General features: G+C 36.0%; 1 protein-coding gene across 2 annotated transcripts in view; it reads left to right on the top strand.

The window, feature by feature from the left end:
• LOC127999613 (ras GTPase-activating-like protein IQGAP1) overlaps positions 1 to 18,430 on the top strand; it is a 48,953-nt gene that overhangs the window by 8,289 nt on the left and 22,234 nt on the right. For both annotated transcript variants that reach the window (XM_052592197.1, XM_052592199.1), the window contains exons 2-11: positions 358 to 457; positions 7,814 to 7,970; positions 9,948 to 10,025; positions 11,610 to 11,686; positions 15,507 to 15,574; positions 15,857 to 15,970; positions 16,091 to 16,269; positions 17,180 to 17,267; positions 17,430 to 17,593; positions 17,675 to 17,762. In XM_052592197.1, the coding sequence (XP_052448157.1) occupies positions 358 to 457; positions 7,814 to 7,970; positions 9,948 to 10,025; positions 11,610 to 11,686; positions 15,507 to 15,574; positions 15,857 to 15,970; positions 16,091 to 16,269; positions 17,180 to 17,267; positions 17,430 to 17,593; positions 17,675 to 17,762 (1,113 nt within the window). The remainder of the gene's footprint in view (positions 1 to 357; positions 458 to 7,813; positions 7,971 to 9,947; positions 10,026 to 11,609; positions 11,687 to 15,506; positions 15,575 to 15,856; positions 15,971 to 16,090; positions 16,270 to 17,179; positions 17,268 to 17,429; positions 17,594 to 17,674; positions 17,763 to 18,430) is intronic.

Below are 18,430 nucleotides of genomic sequence, written 5' to 3'. Positions count from 1 at the left end.
GTGTGGTGTGTTACAGATGAAAGAACTTTGAAACACTTTTTCCAGTTCATGCTGCTGAAAGCTGATTCCAGGGTGACTTTAAGTCAACAGCTGTCTGAAACGCACAAAGACTGAATGAAATATAATTAGAAGAGTTGAACTTGGCTACACGCTGTGATATTCATTCATTAACTTTAGTTAATGTTGACTGTGCTACAGTTAGCTGATTCACCAGGAGAGGAAAAAGTCACGCTGAGCATTCTGATGTGTTATTCCAACACAAATGGAAAACTACCCTATATTCTTGATATCTGGTGTTGCATTCCCCAACTGTCCTTTTCCTTTGTTTATGTTAATTGTTCCTTTGTTTCCTTTCAGCCATTGTGGACGATGAGAGGCTGTCGGCAGAAGAAATGGATGAGAGGAGGAGGCAGAATATTGCTTATGAATACCTTTGTCACCTAGAGGAAGCCAAACAGTGAGTAGAAGTGCATACATTTCAAAGAAATGGCTCATATGGACTATTCTCCTAAAAAAGGTTGAGGACCTTTTTTTTTTCTTATGGACAGAGGTAATCCTGCCTAGCATGTGGCTGTGCTCACAGTGTGATAACTTATCATTATTTGTGATACTGTAGTCTATTTGTGATTAGTCGGTATTATTTTAACCAGGATGGCAAAATAAATATACTTACAAACCTTTCACAGGAAGGTGAAAATCCTGCAGCGATCCTGTTCCGTGTGCAGCTCATAAGTGTATTTTAGAGCCATTGTGTATCAGGAGAATACGCCACAACAATAGTAATAATAACAATGATAATAAAAAAGTAATTAATTCCAGCTTTCACATGATCCTAAAGAAATCATTCTAATATTCTAATATGATGTGCAAGAAATATTTTTCTATTTTCAATGTTAAAAACAGTTGTGCTGCTTGATATTTTTGTGGAAACAGTGATGCATTTTTTTTTTTTTTTTTTTTGCAGGATCTTTGATAAATAAAACTTTCAAATGAACAGTATTTATTTGACATTTTTTTAACATTGTAAATGTCTTTACTATCATTAATTGATTAATTGTGTCCTTGGTGAATAAAAGTATTTATTTCTTTAAAAAAATAGTATTTACCCCAAACACTTGAATGGTAGTGTTTGTTCAGGTTAAGAACCAGGCATATCGCGTGCATGGCTTCAACATTTCCAGTTGTGAGGGCTGGGTCTGGTTTCGCTGCTGAGACGCAGAGAGCTGTTAAATGCATTGGCAGTCATTTGTATCACTGGGAACTTGACCCAAATCTGATGAAAGCATGAAAGAAGCTGAGGGACTATTGCAGTGAGCATTGTTCTAAGATGAGGACATTTTTTTTTAGATCTCAACATAATAGTTTAAAATTCTGCACGGTTCATTTGATGACACAGATCAAAGAGTGCAAGTTAATGAAGCAGTTGTTAGTTACACATCCTAGCTTTCCTGGCAGTGCAGACTTGGTCATGGCTTAGTTGCAAAGCCTCTGTTCTGGGAATCCTGTCTTGTCGGAACAGGATTATAAGACTGGTCACTAATCTGCTTGTTAGCAAGGTAACATATCATCCTTATGTTCCACTTAGAAGTCAAGAGTCACCAGTAGAGGCTAATTATCCGACGCTCAGCATCAAAACAGGCGATTACTGTAGTGTTTTTTTGTAAAACCTACAATACCAGTAAAGAGCTTGCTTGCAGAGTTACCAAAATAAGGGAAACATCGTTACTGAGATGTTACTAGACTTCATTACACGTGGTGGCAATGTTAGGTTTTGAAATCCACTTAGTAAAATATTTTCTTCATTTTTTTTTTTTATGACCACGTTTGCTGTCATCCATTTAAATTGCAATTAAATCAATTAATTTCCAATGAGCATATTTAATAAAATGATATCTGAAGGTGTGACACAGTTTTATGTGACACTGAAAACTGGAGTCGTGGCTGCTGAAAACTCACCTCTGCCATTACAGTGCTAAATTACATCAAAAAAGATATTCAAATACAAAATAGTAGGTTTCCTGTTATTACTGTATTTTTGACCTAATAAATGCATCATTTGTTCAACTGTGTATTAACTCCAGATCTATTGGACTGTTGTTGCAGCTGACAAGTTGCAAACATACTTACACAATAATCCCACCCCCCTTTTCCAGTACTGTGACTGGGAAACTTTGTACCTGCTGACTTAAACAAACACAGCATGTTATTTTAGATTGGGGGACCTAGTTGTGAAACATTTCTGATTTTGTCATTGTGTGATTCCCTAAACCTCATTAGTCATAAGATTTATTATTTTACATAATTTGTAAATAAAATGTCTATTATACATGATTTAAGGGTATTTTGGTCTAGATATTAATTAGACTTTATAGTACTGTTTCTGTTTTAGGAGCTTATATTTCTCATTTCCTGAGTCGAGATAAAATACTTTTTTTTCTCTCCTTTCTTGGTAGTACTGTTGCTACTTGTCTACTTTGTCTGCCAAGTACGGAAAATGGGTAATCATGCGTCTTAATATAAAAACAAGGCAAATTCAGTGTTAACATCATTAAGTTATGATGTTATCATTGTACATAGTTTTTTTTTAATTCAATATGCAAAGTTGTTTTATGCAAGTCATTCAACTCTGGTTGTCTTAATGCCTCTGGCTAACTATTTCTGTGTTGCTGACAGGCATACACGTACATCCTAATGAATGGAGAATGACGTAACTTTCCAAAACTGGTTTGTCAACATTATGTTTCAATAATATACAGTACTGCTCAAAAGTTTGGGGTCAGGACTAAATGTTGTTCTTTTGAAAACTCTATTCATCAAAGAATCCCCCCAGAAAATGCATGAGAGTTTCCACAAAACAACACAACTGTTCTTGTCATTGATAATAAGAAATGTTTCTTGAGCAGCAAATCAGCATAATAGAATGATTTCTGAAGGATCATGTGACACTGAAGGCTGGAGTAATGATGCTGAAATGACAGCTTTGCCAAAATATATTTAAATTATAATAATTATAATTTACATTAAAACAGTTTTTACTGTATTTTAGATCAAATAAATGAGGGTTTGGTATGCATTAGAGCTTAATAGCATAATTATGCACAAATGCCTAATTTTCAACAAATGGTCTTTAAAACCTTCATGATAATTCATAATTAATAATATGCCCCATCGAGTGTTAGGTTTAAGTGTGGACCTTCATGCTCAGCTTTTTTTTTTTCTTTTCTTTTTTTTACCAAAAAAATGTACGTTTCTGTTTTATTCAAATTTACAAATTCCAACAAACTTGCCAACTTATAAAATAGTAATGTCTTCTTGTGAGATCAGGCTGGTCTGTTTTCTCTCACTTATAATGTTTCTGCTGTACACCAAATGCTTCCAGCTGCCATGTCACCCCCTCAGTAGGCAGCACACAGACCCTGTTTAGTGCAGGTCATGGTTTTCTATTCAGTAGCATGTCAGACACATACAGTCAGATAAATAGGTGAAAAGTGATAAAATAGGATGTTGACCTCTGTGCCTCAGTCCTGATCAGTAAACTGCCAGATCAAATAGATATTTGCGGTCCACTGTTGTGTTCTTTCCCCAACTGAAGGAATACTATCCCACAGTGTGTTCCCTCTGTGCAGTTTTGCTGTCAGAACACTCACCTAAAGACCAATAATGCTGTTTTTTGTATGCACACAGTACAAAACTGTTGAAGTAACTTACTAGTCAAAGCTGTTTATTATGAGTCATAGTCAGTGTAGAGCAGAGCTTTGAATGTTTCTTACAGTTTGAACCCCTGCAGCCTAACAATCACAGGAAAGGGTTGCTTGAGGGCTGTAAACAGTCAGATGTCTCACAGACAGTGTTCCAGATGGCTGCAGTCTTGGTAGAGAACAGGGAGAACAGGGAGAGGTGTACACAGCAGCCGAATACTACTCTTCTGATCGGGTCTGCCACATATCTTGATACAGCAACACTCCTTTTCATCGTAAAAGGTGCAATGCATTTTTATCCCATTAAAGGGATGGTTCACCCAAAAATGAAATCATTTGCTCACCTTCATGCCATTCCAAACCTGTATGAGTTTCTTTCTTCTGTGCAACACAAAAGAAGATATTTTGAAGAACGTGGGTAACCAAACAGCTTCGGTTCTCATTTTATGGATCAAAAAATATAATGGAATTCAATGGGGACCAAACATGTCGGGTTACAAATGTTTCTCCATCTTCTTTTGTGACTTAAAGTTTTGTGCCAAAATATAACGAATATTATTTTTGACTAATACATCAAATTAACTCTTGATGAACTGAAGTAAAACCATTTGTGATCCACCTCACAATGGTGTAGTAGATGTTTTACTATTACCACAATGGCTGGAGGGGTTTAAAATGCTTGAAATTGACCTAAAATGTCCCCTGTCAGTTGCCTTTTGTGTCACAGCTCAATAATGGATATTATAATTTGTCATGGGTGACAAAGTGTGCTGCAAGTAGGCCATGTCTGTAGTGAAAATGGTTAATAGTGGTAATGATCAGCTGAAAAATGGATTGATCCTACATCAGCGCTGTTCATATGAAGTTTAAGACCAAAGTCAGTTTTAGCCTCTTTTACAGACAGCTGTTTCTCATATGAAAGGCCATTTATTATTGTTTGACCGAATATACAGTAGTTTATTTTCCAGTCCTTCTCCAGACATGAAGTCTTGATACTGAAACTGTATGTCACATTGTTGGTTAGATATCAGTGATGTGATCTCATGCACTAGTGTGATGTAATTTAGAGGCACATTCAGAGGCATATGGGCTGTGTTGAAACAAAGCCGGTTTTGTGGGAGACTGGGGAATTGCTGACACATGTCTGGGCAGAGTGTTTTCTTTGCCATTGTGATTTCATCTATGTTGTCTTTAATTAAATCAACCTTAAGAGTTGGATGGACATGCAAGGAATGCCATCTGATGTCCCATTAGAAAGAATTGCCAGTCACCTCACCTGTGACCTCCAGAATTGACCAGCTCTGAACTCATTTCTGTAGGAATGAAGTGACTTGACAAATAATTAACCAAAGGTTCGCAAAAATGTTGCATAATGACATTTTAACTGATTCACTTAACTCTACATAGTTTTAACTTTCTTCAGTGTATTAGCCTAATGTTTCTAACCAGATCTGTCCATTCTAACACTGATTATAGACATTTTTACTTAAGCATAGATAACCCATGAATTCGCAAAACAGATGAATTACAGATAATTGATCTTTTTAAATGGAGCTGAAGGCAGCTGGTCACCGACTAGCAACCAGTTGGGAATATTGTTTGTTGTAATGGTGAATCCAGGTGAATTTCACTGATTCAGTGATCTGGAAAACTGAGTAGTGAAGTGACTGCATGTATGTCAAGACTGCAGGTGAATAAACTAGTCCATAATTGTTTAATAAACTATGATTTTCAGCTTTTATCACACATTAAAACCTTCGAAATTATTCTAAAATTATTGATTGTAACTTCTTTTGGAAGGAAACCAAATATAGTATATACATGTATATGTTTCTTATTCTTACCAAGGCTGCATTTATTAAATCAAAAATAACTGTTTTTTATTTTTTTAATAGAAGATAAGATAAAATGTATTTCATACTTGTGAAGGCATAGTTACATTTTCAACAGTCGTTACTCCAGTCTTCAGTGTCACATGATTCTTCAGAAATCATTTTAATATGCTCAAGAAACATTTTCAGTCAACGCTGTAAACAGTTGAGCTTAATATTCCTGTGGAAATCATGAGTTTTCTGTAGGGTTATTTGATTCATAGAAAGTTGTAAAGAACAGCATTTATTTAAAAAAATAAATATTTTGCGAAAGTTTAAGCCTTAATGTCACTTTTGATGTTTTTTTATTACATAAAATATGAGTTCAGTTTTTGTGGTGAGGCTTGTGATGCATGTGTTTTGTTTACAACAGAAAAAACAGCATTCCTTAGCTTTTTCCCTGATGGCAAAGAGTGGCAATATGTTTAGAGATTTTTTTGCTGTTTTTTCTGTGTAGACTCATGGGTTGAAGGCTGACTGTAGTACTAGCTTAACCTTGATTTTAACCATTTATGTCAGAAAAGCCAATATTGAACATTTGGCATTAACCCCTGATGTTCTTTCACATGTTGGCTCATGTTCTTTATTCCAAGTTTTTAATGTGACTGTTAAAGCATAAGGGTTTTCCTAAAAATAAGAGAATATCACAAACAGGCAGTGGTCCTCTTGATTTGACTTTTTTGGGGGAATTGAGATTTAATCATTTGGGTGTGCTTTAGGAACTCTTACATCTGAAATAAGTGAATAATAAAGTATTGCTGTTATGGGTCGACAGAGACGTGAAGCGAGCGGATCCATGTGCATGCTTTTATTAAGAGACGTGGTCATAACAGGCATGGGTCAAACAATGGCAAACAGGTATATTGAGGATAATACACAAGAGTAGTCCAGTGTATGGGCATGGTCAATCTCCAGGGAACAATGTCCAAACAAGGTAATCCAAAGGGTTAATCCGAAACACAGGCAACAGTCCAGGCGAGGGGTAAACAGTATTTCAAGAGGGGCAATACAAAGACAGGCAAGATATCCAAAACCACAACTAGACTAAACACACCAAGACTAGAAACTAGGCAAATTCAGGATGGCTCTCTAATGTTGCTATCAAAGACCAGCGAAACAACAATACTCGGCCACTTGACCAGGATCTGAGTAGGTGTTATATAGTGTGTGTAATAGCATTCAGGTGAGCGTGTGATAGGTTACATCTGTGTGCAATCAGTGCAGTGGATGATGGGAAATGCAGTCCAGGGTGATGTGTAATAGTCTGTGTGGTGTGAGAGTCCATGTGGTGGATAATGACCTCTTGTGGTGAACAGACAGAAGTTCATAGACCAGATTTGTGACAATTGCAGTGTATCGAAAAGACAAGCTATGATCATTTTTAGGAGGCTGTGTGAGATCTCAACCATTCATCTACTAAATTGAAGAACCTTTGAACTGCAGACTGGTATAAATTGTTTATAAGCTACATTTCGCTTCTTTAACGAGTTTAAAAATAGCATTATAAATAGTTTTATGATACCGAGAGAGAGAATTGTTGATGCCCATAGGCATAATGGTGCTTTCAAACTTTTCCCTAAATGGTATAAAGTGTTTATTAATTGATTATGTGCCTTTAGCTCTTCCTCTTCTGTAATTCATTTAAAGGTTTAACTTGTTAGCACACTTGTTTTTTTCAGAAGAAATCTCTGGGTAGATGTATATTCAATAATGCACCAAAACATACAGTATATAAATGCATATTAAAACATGTTGATATCATTAGAAAGTATTGGTTTTATGCTGTAGTAAAATACCTACCATTTGTAACATTTAACATTTGATATCAGTTTATTAAACGGTTAGTTCACACGAAAATGAAAATTAAGCTGCGTTTTACTCACCCCCGAGGCATCCTATGTGTATATTGACATTCCTTTTATCAGACGAATCCAGTCAGAGTTATATCAAAAAAATTATTCAAGCTCAATTTGCACTCAGCGGGTGTTGCAGTGCATCAGTCCAAAAGAAGTCAAATAAAAAGCGCCCTTTTTATAAAAAAAAGTGTCTCACACGGCTCCGGGGGGTGAACAAAGGCCTCCTTTAGCAAATCGATGCATTTTTGTAAGAAAAATAATCGTTATGCAAAACGTAATAATTACTTTAATCTTGCTTGCACTCACTGCTGTACACGGAAGCAGTTCCAGGGCAATAGTATATGTTGTGCTTGTGTGAGGAGCTAATACTTGAATCTTTTGGTTTCAGATGGATTGAGGCCTGTCTGGAAGAGCAGCTGCCTCCTACCACAGAACTGGAGAACGGCTTGAGGAATGGTGTCTACCTTGGCAAACTGGCTAACTTTTTTGCTCCCCAATTGGTGTCAGTGAAGAAGATTTATGACAGGGATCAATCTCGTTATAAGGTACTGATTTTCAGATTTAGTTTTTTTGCCTTTTTTTTTTTATTGGTTTTTAGCAACTCTTTATCTCAGCACAAAAATAATGTGTTACCCGCTCCTAAAAAGTAAATTTGGAAAGTCACACCTGTTAGTAAATACAAAAAGTATGGTCACACTTTATTTTAGGGTCCAATTCTCACTATTAACTAACCATTATCTATGACTTTTGCCTCAATTAACTTCTTATTTGCTGCTTATTAATAGTTTATAAGGTAGTTGTTAAGTTTAGGGTATTGGGTAGGATTAGGGATGTCATGCATCATATGTACTTTATAAGCACTAATAAACAGCCAATATGTTAATAATAGACATGCTAATAAGCAACTAGCTATTGGTGTGAATTGGACCCTATACTAAAGTGTTACCAAAAGTATTAATAATAGGTGTGTAAACAAAGCCAGTATGCCATAGTGCCACAGTCAAGATGTGCCTTTCCTTAATGCAACACAGACATCCTCACTTCCCAAAAGTCTCATTGCCGTTGGAGGAGAAATAGTAGAGCGGGAATTCACTGAGACTGAATTGTGCCCAATGATAGTGATGTTTATTTGCACATGCTATCAGGATGGATTTAGTAGCTGATTTAGGAATGTAGGAATTCATGTCAGTGTTAATTTTGACACAAAATTTTAGTTTTAGTCTTAGTCTTTTGACTATAATTCTTTTTAGTTTTAGTCAAGTTTTAGTCATCTGATTTGTTTTAATTTTAGTCTTATTTTAGTCGACTAAAATTGTTTGGTATTTTAGTCGACTAAAATAAGACTAAAATCAATAACAGATTTACTAGACAATTTTAACCAAATTATATAAAACACAAATTCAACTTTATTTCAACACAACTGTGTCTTTATTTCGATTCAAAAGCTTTTATGCAGCAACAAACACTGTCATGATAATGTAAACAATAACTAGCTGCCAACTGACCATCAATAAAAGAAAAATAAAGTTAGGTCCAGGACCTTAAAGCTTACAGCTGAGCTGAACAATAAGTGCATACATTTAAAGTAAATATTTAATAAGTTGGGTGGATAAAAAAAGTAACAAGATTTTATAAGGTATTCATTTGTCTAGCAATATTGTATGTTTTAAATATTACAATATTACTAGATTAGTATGTATAATGATAGGATGTGAACATTCACGTTTCACATGACTAATATAGAAATATTTGTGATATTGTCAACAAGTAGAACATTATAAAGTATACTAAACATTAGTATTAATCAAATGTATGTATCATAATAATACGTATTAGTATTGTGCTCTCATCTAACTTGAAGAAGGGGCTATATTACAGTACTTTTCAGTTCGTAATATTTAATGCTACAACATCTACGCACTGCAGTCTTCCAATTTTGCTTAGCTCGATAAACAAAAGAACATCGTTGTGAAATTACATTTGAGAAAATGTCCGGGTGGCTCGTCTGTAAATGTCTTTTAAAATTGGTTGTGTTCTTGCCACGAATGAGCGCTCCCCGTGCTTTACACTTTGTTTTGTTTTGTTCGTCGTCAAACGTGAAGTGAGCTGTGGACATTTTGTCGCTCTTTTAGACATCACCTCTTCGAATGCCGTCTTCCCGGGAGCTCATTTAAAAACTGAAAACCTTCGCTTCACGTCTCAATAAGTCAGGCTCGGATTGGTTCTCTTCTCTCATGCAGTCTCGCCTGTTCAGTTTTGCCGGTTCTTTTGTTAATTCCTCGCATCTCTCCCGTCTGCTGATTTGATTTTCGTCACAGTCTATTTTCGTCTCGTCCTTTATTCGTTGACGATAATGTCAATCAATTTAGTCATAGTTTTAGTCTCCATCTGTGCCTTCTTTTTTAGTTTTCGTTTCGTTTTCGTCCGCAAAAATATATTCGTGACGAAAATAATGACGAAAATATTTAGTCAACGAAATTAACACTGATTCATGTATTTATTTTGTTTTGTACTTTCTCCAGCACTCAGGACTTCATTTCAGACACACAGATAACACTGTGCAGTGGCTCAGAGCCATGGAGTCCGTTGGTTTGCCCAAGGTGAGGCCCAAATACACTCTTTTAAAGAAACACACACACTGACGTGTCTTTGCCATCTTCTCTCTTTGAAGATAACATAAGATGCATTTTATTAGACTTACACTGAAATGAGTTAGTGGAATCAGACAAAACAAAACTGTCCTGTACATGTTGTGTGCCAGTCTGTCAGTTTGGATGGGTGAATGGCTAGTTAATTTTCCATTGTTATAAGATGAATGCATAAAGGATTTTATTGATTATTTGCTCATGGTTCTAATTTTCTACTTAAATTTGTAATGGCCCTGTCAATCATTTTGACTGAGTTTGTCTCTCTTTCACTCATGGGCAGAAAAACTAAAGCTTCCTCCGACCCAGTGCAATGTTTAGTGCAATATTCAAAGCCACAGAAGCAAAAGGGCATCATGTTTAGATGCACTATTAATTAAAATATGTGCACTGTCACACACCCACATGTGCTTACTGAATGTTTAATTTCAACATCATTATTAGGGAGCTGGATTGCTCTTTGCTGCTGTGAGAAGATTTGGCACTAGATTTTGAAAATGGCTGCAAGGATTTGCTAGCAAGTCAGGTCAGGTATTGATGTTGTGTGATGGAGTCTGATTCACACTTGCTGTTCAGTTTATCCTGAAGGTGTTCAGTGGGGTTCAGGAGGCCTGTTCAGACTAAGTAAATCATTTCTGTATGGAACTGTATGGACCGATCCTCCAAAACTGTTGCAAATAAAGTTGGTAGCACATAATTCTCTAGAACATCATTGGCATTGTGTGTTGTATCAATATGGTTTGTCTGTGGAACATGAAAGAAGATATTTTAGCAATTCAATCAACAATGGAGCCCATTGAATTTCATTGTATGGACCAAAAAAAAACAAAACAAAACAACAATAGACTAATAAAATATGTTCCACTGAAAAAAAAAAAGGTAATAGAGGTTTGGAACAACATTAGGGTGAGTAAATAATTACAGAATATTAATTTATTTGTTAAATATGCATTTAGGGGTCTAGAAGGTGCCCACATTTGTTTAATTCATAAACCTGTACAAAAGTTTAGGATCAGCCATTTTTTTTTTCGGATAGTTATTGGTTTAGTTATTTTTATTTATTTTTTGTAAAGAAATTAACACGTTTACTCAGCAAAGACACATTACATTGAAAATGACAGTAAAAGCATTTATTTATATTTTAAATAAATGTTCTTTTGAACATTACATTCATCATCCTGAAAAAAAAAAATGAATCATAGTTTCCACAAAACTATTAAGCAACACAACTCTTTGATGACAATAATAAATGTTTCCTGAGCACCAAATCAGCATTTTAGAATGATTTCTGAAAGATCATGTGACACTTAAGACCGGCGTAATGGTAGTTGAAATTCAGGAATAAATTACATTTTAAAATAGTTTTAAATAGAAAACATTTTAATTTGTAAATTGTAATAATATTTCACAATATTTCTTTTTTAACTGTATTTACTAACAAATAAAAAATCCTACTGACCCCAAATGTTTAAATGATAATGCACAGTAACTGCAGTGTATTATTTATAAACAGATTGAATATTGCTATTCCTCTTTCAGATATTCTATCCTGAGACCACCGATGTGTATGATCGCAAGAATATGCCCAAGGTGATCTACTGCATTCATGCACTGAGGTAATCTAGAGCTTCTGATGCTTTTCTACCTCTCATTCTTCTCTTTCGCTCAATATTGAAAACAGATCCACAGGCTGTGAACTAATAAAGGATGCTTGCTTCATCAGGTTTCATAACCTGATATGATAAAAATGGCAGTTACTCTGTGGTCATGGTTTCACGATCTCTCAGTTGAGACAGCAGGTTTGTTGAGTATCAACATGTGGGACTGCTTCCTCTTGGCAGCCATTATCATGGCATTCTCACCGCTGAGAAAAGCTGCCGTTTTTTTGGGGTAATGGTGTGACTGGGGAGTGCCTCGTGGTACATCTACCCATCAGTCCTGCCTGTCTTGGGTCATTTCCTGTCACTGACTGTTTCCTGACAGTTCCTGTCACTCTGCTCCAGAGACGCCCACTGTCATATTCATATCATTTTCACTGTGTGCTGGATGTAAAATGAGTGTTAGCTTGGCTTTATTTGAAAAATATGATTCCCAATGCACACAAACTTGTGCCCTGTTGGTTACAGTGTTTACTTCCTTTTAATTATATTTTTAATACATACTTATCTATTTGTTATTATTAAACAATACTTTGTCATCTACAGTAAAATTATGTCTATTTTACACATTTTTTAATCCATTGTCAAATGATTTCAAATTTCTTAAATATTAATAAAAAAATAAAAATAAATATGATATCGGCTGTATATCGGCTATCAGCCCCTTTGCTTACCAAGATATCGGCTTCTGCATTGGCTGTCAAAAAAACTATATCAGTCGACCTCTATTCCTCAGATCATTGACTCACTGAGAGCAGCACCGTAGGACGAAAGCACATCCGTCAAGTTAATGTTTTATGTTTTTATTTGCTTCATGGATTATCTCCACTCAGCTTTTATGGCCTGCTCAGGATTGAATGCTCTGAAGTATGAGCTGTGAGGTGTGATCCTGCACGGTTGTGATATCAGATTCCCGCCCTCCCCTGCAGGAAGTGTATACTCAGAGATATGCAGAGGTTTCTGTTTCCTGTCGTAGTTTGCTACCAGTGGAAATATGCTACGTACAGTCTGAAAGCAGTACCTCGTCTCCCTACTGTAAATGTCTGCCTTTATAATAAAAGCTTATGATAATATTGATCAGTTTTACCTGGTGTCAATTAAGTAGGCAGATAAATCTCATGAATCTACAATCGTTTTTTAAATAAAATAAAATCAAATAAAACTTTTATTCAGGAAGGATGATCAAAAGTGATCAAAAGTGACAGTAAAGACATTTTATTATAGGGGTGCTCCGATCACGATCGGCCGATCGTTAATGCGCATCTCGTCAGTAAAGCCGGTTCTCTAATCAGCATTTAATTCCATCAGGTGCGTGATTTCACATAGAGCAGCTGTTACTACACAGAGCCGTTGTTAATAGAGAAGATGCGCCAAAAAATGTTGAAAATGAAGTGGATTTGCGCATCTTCTCTATTAACAATGACTCTGTGTAGTAACAGCTGCTCTATGTGAAATCACGCACCTGATGGAATTAACCGCTGATTAGAGAACCGGCTTTACTGACGAAATGCGCATAACGATCGGCCGATCGTGATCGGAGCACCCCTAATTTATCATGTTACAAAAGATTAAATTTTAAGCTATGTTGTGTTTGTTGGTATTGCTATCTATTAAGTTAATGCTAATTTATAAATAAACTATTATACTCTTAATATATATTAATGCTAATTTATAAATGTGCATTATTGATCATTGCTCGTTTTTGTTAATTCATAATATTTCAACTAATGATAATTTCTACAGCCAGAAAATGCTAAAATTGTATACATTACCGTTCATAAGTTTTTCGTAAGATTTATGAGTACTTAAAAATGTCCGTTCAATGATGCATTCATTTAATCAGAAGTTACAGTAAAGGCATTTATGACGTAACAAAAGATTTGTAGTTCAACTGAATGCCTCAAGAAATGTATCTTGATTATTTTCAGCAATGCAGCTGCTTTCAACATTAATAATAAGAAATGTAAAATCAGCATATTACAATGATTACTGGAGGATTGTGTGCTACAGTTTTGCCATCACAGGGATAGGCTAATCAATGTTTATCAAACAAATGCAACCTTAGTGAGCAATAAGACATTGGTTTAAAAAAAGTTACAACATTTTACTGAGTAAAACCTTTGAAAATTAGTGTTCATTTAAAAAGAAACCCAAATATTACGTTCAGTAATATCACATAGAAAGAGGTGGGCTCTTCAACAAACCACAACTCACAACACCTTAGTAACCATGTAACAACACCTTGGCAACTACCCACAAGAAAGTTTTGCATGGGCAGCATCACCCCTTTTCTCAGAAACTTCCATTTAGCATTCAGTTGTAACATTAAATGACTGAGTGTAGCAAACCATTCATGAATCATTTTTTAAGTAAAAAGCCTGGTAAGTCATTAGTATCTTAATATATGCAAGTAGTAATATTTAGACATTATCATTCGGTATGCACAAGAGCGTGTGTCTAATGAATGACCACAAGAAAGCTTCTTTCATGGTAAATGATTTTTAGTGTTTTCCTTCTCTCTCTCTCTCTCTCTCTCTCTCTCTCTCTCTCTCTCTCCGTCGTCTGATGTGTGGGCTGCGTGGCTTCCTCCCTCTGCCTTGCACATGCTCTTCCTTCCTGACCCTGTAGTTAACCCACTCAGTACGACTAGATAACACAGACTGAGTCCAGAGAAAATCCCATAAGGCTCAGACATCATTAAATCACTATTAATATATTCTCTGCATTAGATAGTTGACAAATGTATATGCATTTTTTTTTGCCCTTAACAATATAATCAGTCGTGTAACACATGCGGGATAGTGAGCTACATCTCTTACACACGCTAAGCCACTTAACCTTTGGCCCTTCTGTAGAACAGAGGATAAATTCACACGAGACTGTGTATATCTCTCTGACTACTGATGTAGGGGTCAAAGGTAAAGAAGGTACGTTAAGTGTATCTCTTCTGCATAAACGCTCAGGCGCACACCACTCTAAACTCTTCAATAATTCATTACCCCTCCATTTGTCCTCAATCAGTGGACAGATAAAAGTTTAATGCAGTTTCCAGCACGTGTTGCACACTAACTGCAGGCTATTTTCCTGTTCCAGAGCTGGTTTAGGGCTTTAACTCAACTGCACACTGACATCTAGCGGAAGAACATTCAAACTACAGAAATGGTTTTAATGCTCTGTATCGCAAACAAAGCTAGTGAAATATTTAAAATAGTGGTTCTCTACAGGTTTTAGCCTTAGGGCACAACACACTATAAAACTGGGAGCATGTTGCTTGTCTGTATAATTTGACAGCTTTTCCCAAGCGGCAGAAGAATTTGCATTAAAATACGTTTCATTGTACAGTTTGACATTTCACATCAAAAACAGATCGTAGGAATTGAGGTTATTTTGGCATTTTTAAAAGTTGATCAAACTATTTTTGATCATCTTTTATAAGGACAGGAGTTGCTTTGGAATATAACTTTTCAATAAACACTTTTCAGTTTTAGACTGTTGCTACTTCATATTACAGTAAGGCCAAGAGAGTGGGAGTGGAAGAGATGGTGTTTATGATTTCTTACTCATTTCTTACGTCTGTTTCTAACTCAAAGCAGTAGAAAATGTTTTAAGTATAGATTTCATGTCTATATGTGTTCATGTGCATTTTTTATTTACTTTTGAAGTGTATATGTAGCAAATTGATTGTGCTTATTGAAATATGCTACATTCTTACATTGTCTTGAATTTATTATATGAAATGTAAAGTGCATTTATTTATTTATATGTTCTTTTTGTGCAGTTTGTACCTGTTCAAATTGGGAATTGCCCCTCAGATCCAGGACTTGTTGGGGAAAGTAGACTTTACAGGTACACCACAGTCATTCACAAAAATGAATGCCATTTTGTTGTCGAAAAATTTACCTCAGGTCCAAAGTACGAAGTCTGCCTGTAACCACAGTACACCCCCACCATCCCAAAATAATAATACTTGAGGGATTTTAACAATTAACAAATTTGTTTTCCAAAGGCTAATCCTTAAACTTTGATTTGAAAGAGCATATATAATGGTGCCTTATTGCAATCAGAACTCATGCATGATCCACCAAATGGCTAATCTAATTGATGATATTTCATATTCTCTTTCCGCAGAGGAAGAAATCAGCAACATGAGGAAAGAACTGGATAAATATGGCATCCAGATGCCTGCCTTCAGCAAGATCGGTGGCATCCTGGCCAATGAGCTTTCAGTAGATGAAGCTGCATGTGAGTGACTTCACATATTTCATCCATTCATATGTATGTCAGTACATTTAAATGAAATGCACATTATCCTCATTCTCAGGAACACATGTATTTGTGTCTCTTTCTTATCTGTATCTGTAGTGCATGCTGCTGTCTTTGCCATTAATGAGGCTATTGACAAAGGTCACGCAGAGGTCACAATGGCGGCTCTGCGGAACCCCAATGCCTTACTGAGAAACACACAGAAACCACTGGCCCAGGCCTACCACGACACGCTGAGCAAAGCCAAGAAGAAGAAAGAGGATCAGGCTTCGGGACGGGTAAACTACATATTTAATACAGTAAAACAATACTGTGAAATATTAACGCAATTTAAAATAACAGTTTTATGTTTAAATATATTTTACAATGGAAAAATTGGCAGTATTTTTTAAAATGGCAAAATTTTCAGCATATGCTGCAAGAATGATAATATTTATGCATGTCAGAAGTAATGTTTTACAAACCCAATGCAAACTACATTTGTATGTGATTTAGGGTTTTTAGCATTATATGCATTATAAACAAAGCATACGTATGCAAACAGTGAGAAACTCCCAGACATGAATATATGAATATTTTTAACCTAAAGGTTTTTTACCTAAATTAAGCGCTAAATTACAGAGAAGATTACTCATGGTTTGCTAAAAACGTCAGGCATGTTTGTGTATGCAAATATCCAAAGGTTGCATGCAAAGCAAGTTCGTTTGTGTTTCTTTTTGCAGCCTCCTTTCAAACAAGCTCCGGCAATCCTTTACGTGCAAAATCAGCAGGATTTTGATGAAAAAATAACAGAATCAGCATCACTCGTTAAATGCTGATGTCCGCTAACACTCCTCACACTCTCTGCTGACTCAATTATCACCTGATCTCCTGATGTTGACTTGATTGAATAGTCATTTTGTTGCGTGTACACATCTAAGGGTGTGTTAATTGTGGATTAGTGCTCAGGGATTCATGTTTTGTTTGCATTTAATTTTCACCCTGGTGTTAAGATCTTTGCTCACAGGCGCAATGGTGATAACATGTCTTACTTCTTGCTGGGATCAAATCAACAGCGTTCTCATTCATTTCCTTGATCTTACCTTGTCATCTCCCCAACCAGACCCTGGATCACAGCCCCCACCCCCCATTTTTTAAATCATAAGTCTTGTTAATAAATAAGTTGTGACATATCGTATGTGTGTTCAGCGCTCCTCTGTTGCAACCGAAGAGAGAGATGTGTATGAAGAGTTACTGACCCAGCAGGAGATCCAGAGCAGTATAGACCTTGTGAACAGTGAGTGTGGGACATTCCTTGTGAAATATAAAACTAGAATTTAAGTTTTATTGTAGTTTTAAAAGTAAAAAAAAATCTAAGTGCAATATTTCAAACTCAACACTATTTTAAATACTCGTTTTACGTAATATACTAAAGGTAATAATGATTTTCTCTCTCTAGCATCAGCAGCTATTGAAGAATTAAATCAGGCTCTTGATTCGGAGGACCAGAAAGCCCTCCTGGCCAGCCTTAGGTTGCCTGCACTTGGTCTCTTGGGGGTCTTTGATGACAACTCTTGCTTTTACCTGGAGCACTTCACCTCCTACAGGGAGCATAAAGTTAAGGTACTAAAGCACACTTTCCAGATCAGGTGAAATGACTTTTCAATCAAATGAGTCTGATGAGGATGTTTCTGACGTATGCAGGTGGCTGGTGCTGGAGCTCAGCTGGAAAGGGAAGAGATTCAGAGGGCCGTCACTTCCTGTAACGAGTTTGCAGAGGCCGAGAAACAAAGTATGCTGCACACACACATGTACCCTTGACTAGGTGATAATATACAGACGAGAGTATAATCGATATTCTGTATATATGAAGCTTTGTATTTCAATCTTTCTCATTCAGAATCAACCATTACCATATTTTTCAGAGTATAAGTCGCACCTAAGTATAAGTCGCATTAGTCCAAAAATACTTCATGATGAGGAAAAAAACATATATAAGTCGCACTGGACTATAAGTCGCATTTATTTAGAACCAAGAACCAAGAGAAAACATTACCGTCTACAGCCGGGAGAGGGCTAAAGGTAGGCTTCAGTGTAGGCTAAAGGAGCAGTGAGCAGCATAGAGCGCCCTCTCGTGGCTGTAGATGGTAATGTTTTCTCCTGGTTCATTTCTCTCGGTTCATGTCAAACTAATTTTGATTAATAAGTTGGACCTGACTATAAGTCGCAGGACCAGCCAAACTATGAAAAAAAGTGCGACTTATAGTCTGGAAAATACGGTACACATGAATTTAGACATCATGCACAACATGACATTAGTTTTTTTGACTCATTTAGAGATTTTCTGAACATTTAATGGTGTTAATAAAGAAAAAGGGTTTTTAAAGATTCCGTGAACATTAGATGATTTAAAAAGGTAAAATAAGGCAAATTAGCTTAATATATAGCCAATGTTGACCA

This window comes from Carassius gibelio, chromosome A5 (genome assembly GCF_023724105.1).
Source record: "Carassius gibelio isolate Cgi1373 ecotype wild population from Czech Republic chromosome A5, carGib1.2-hapl.c, whole genome shotgun sequence".
NCBI lineage: Eukaryota > Metazoa > Chordata > Actinopteri > Cypriniformes > Cyprinidae > Carassius > Carassius gibelio.
The sequence above is the reverse complement of the archived record's forward strand: the minus strand, read 5'-3'. Positions and strand labels throughout refer to the sequence as shown.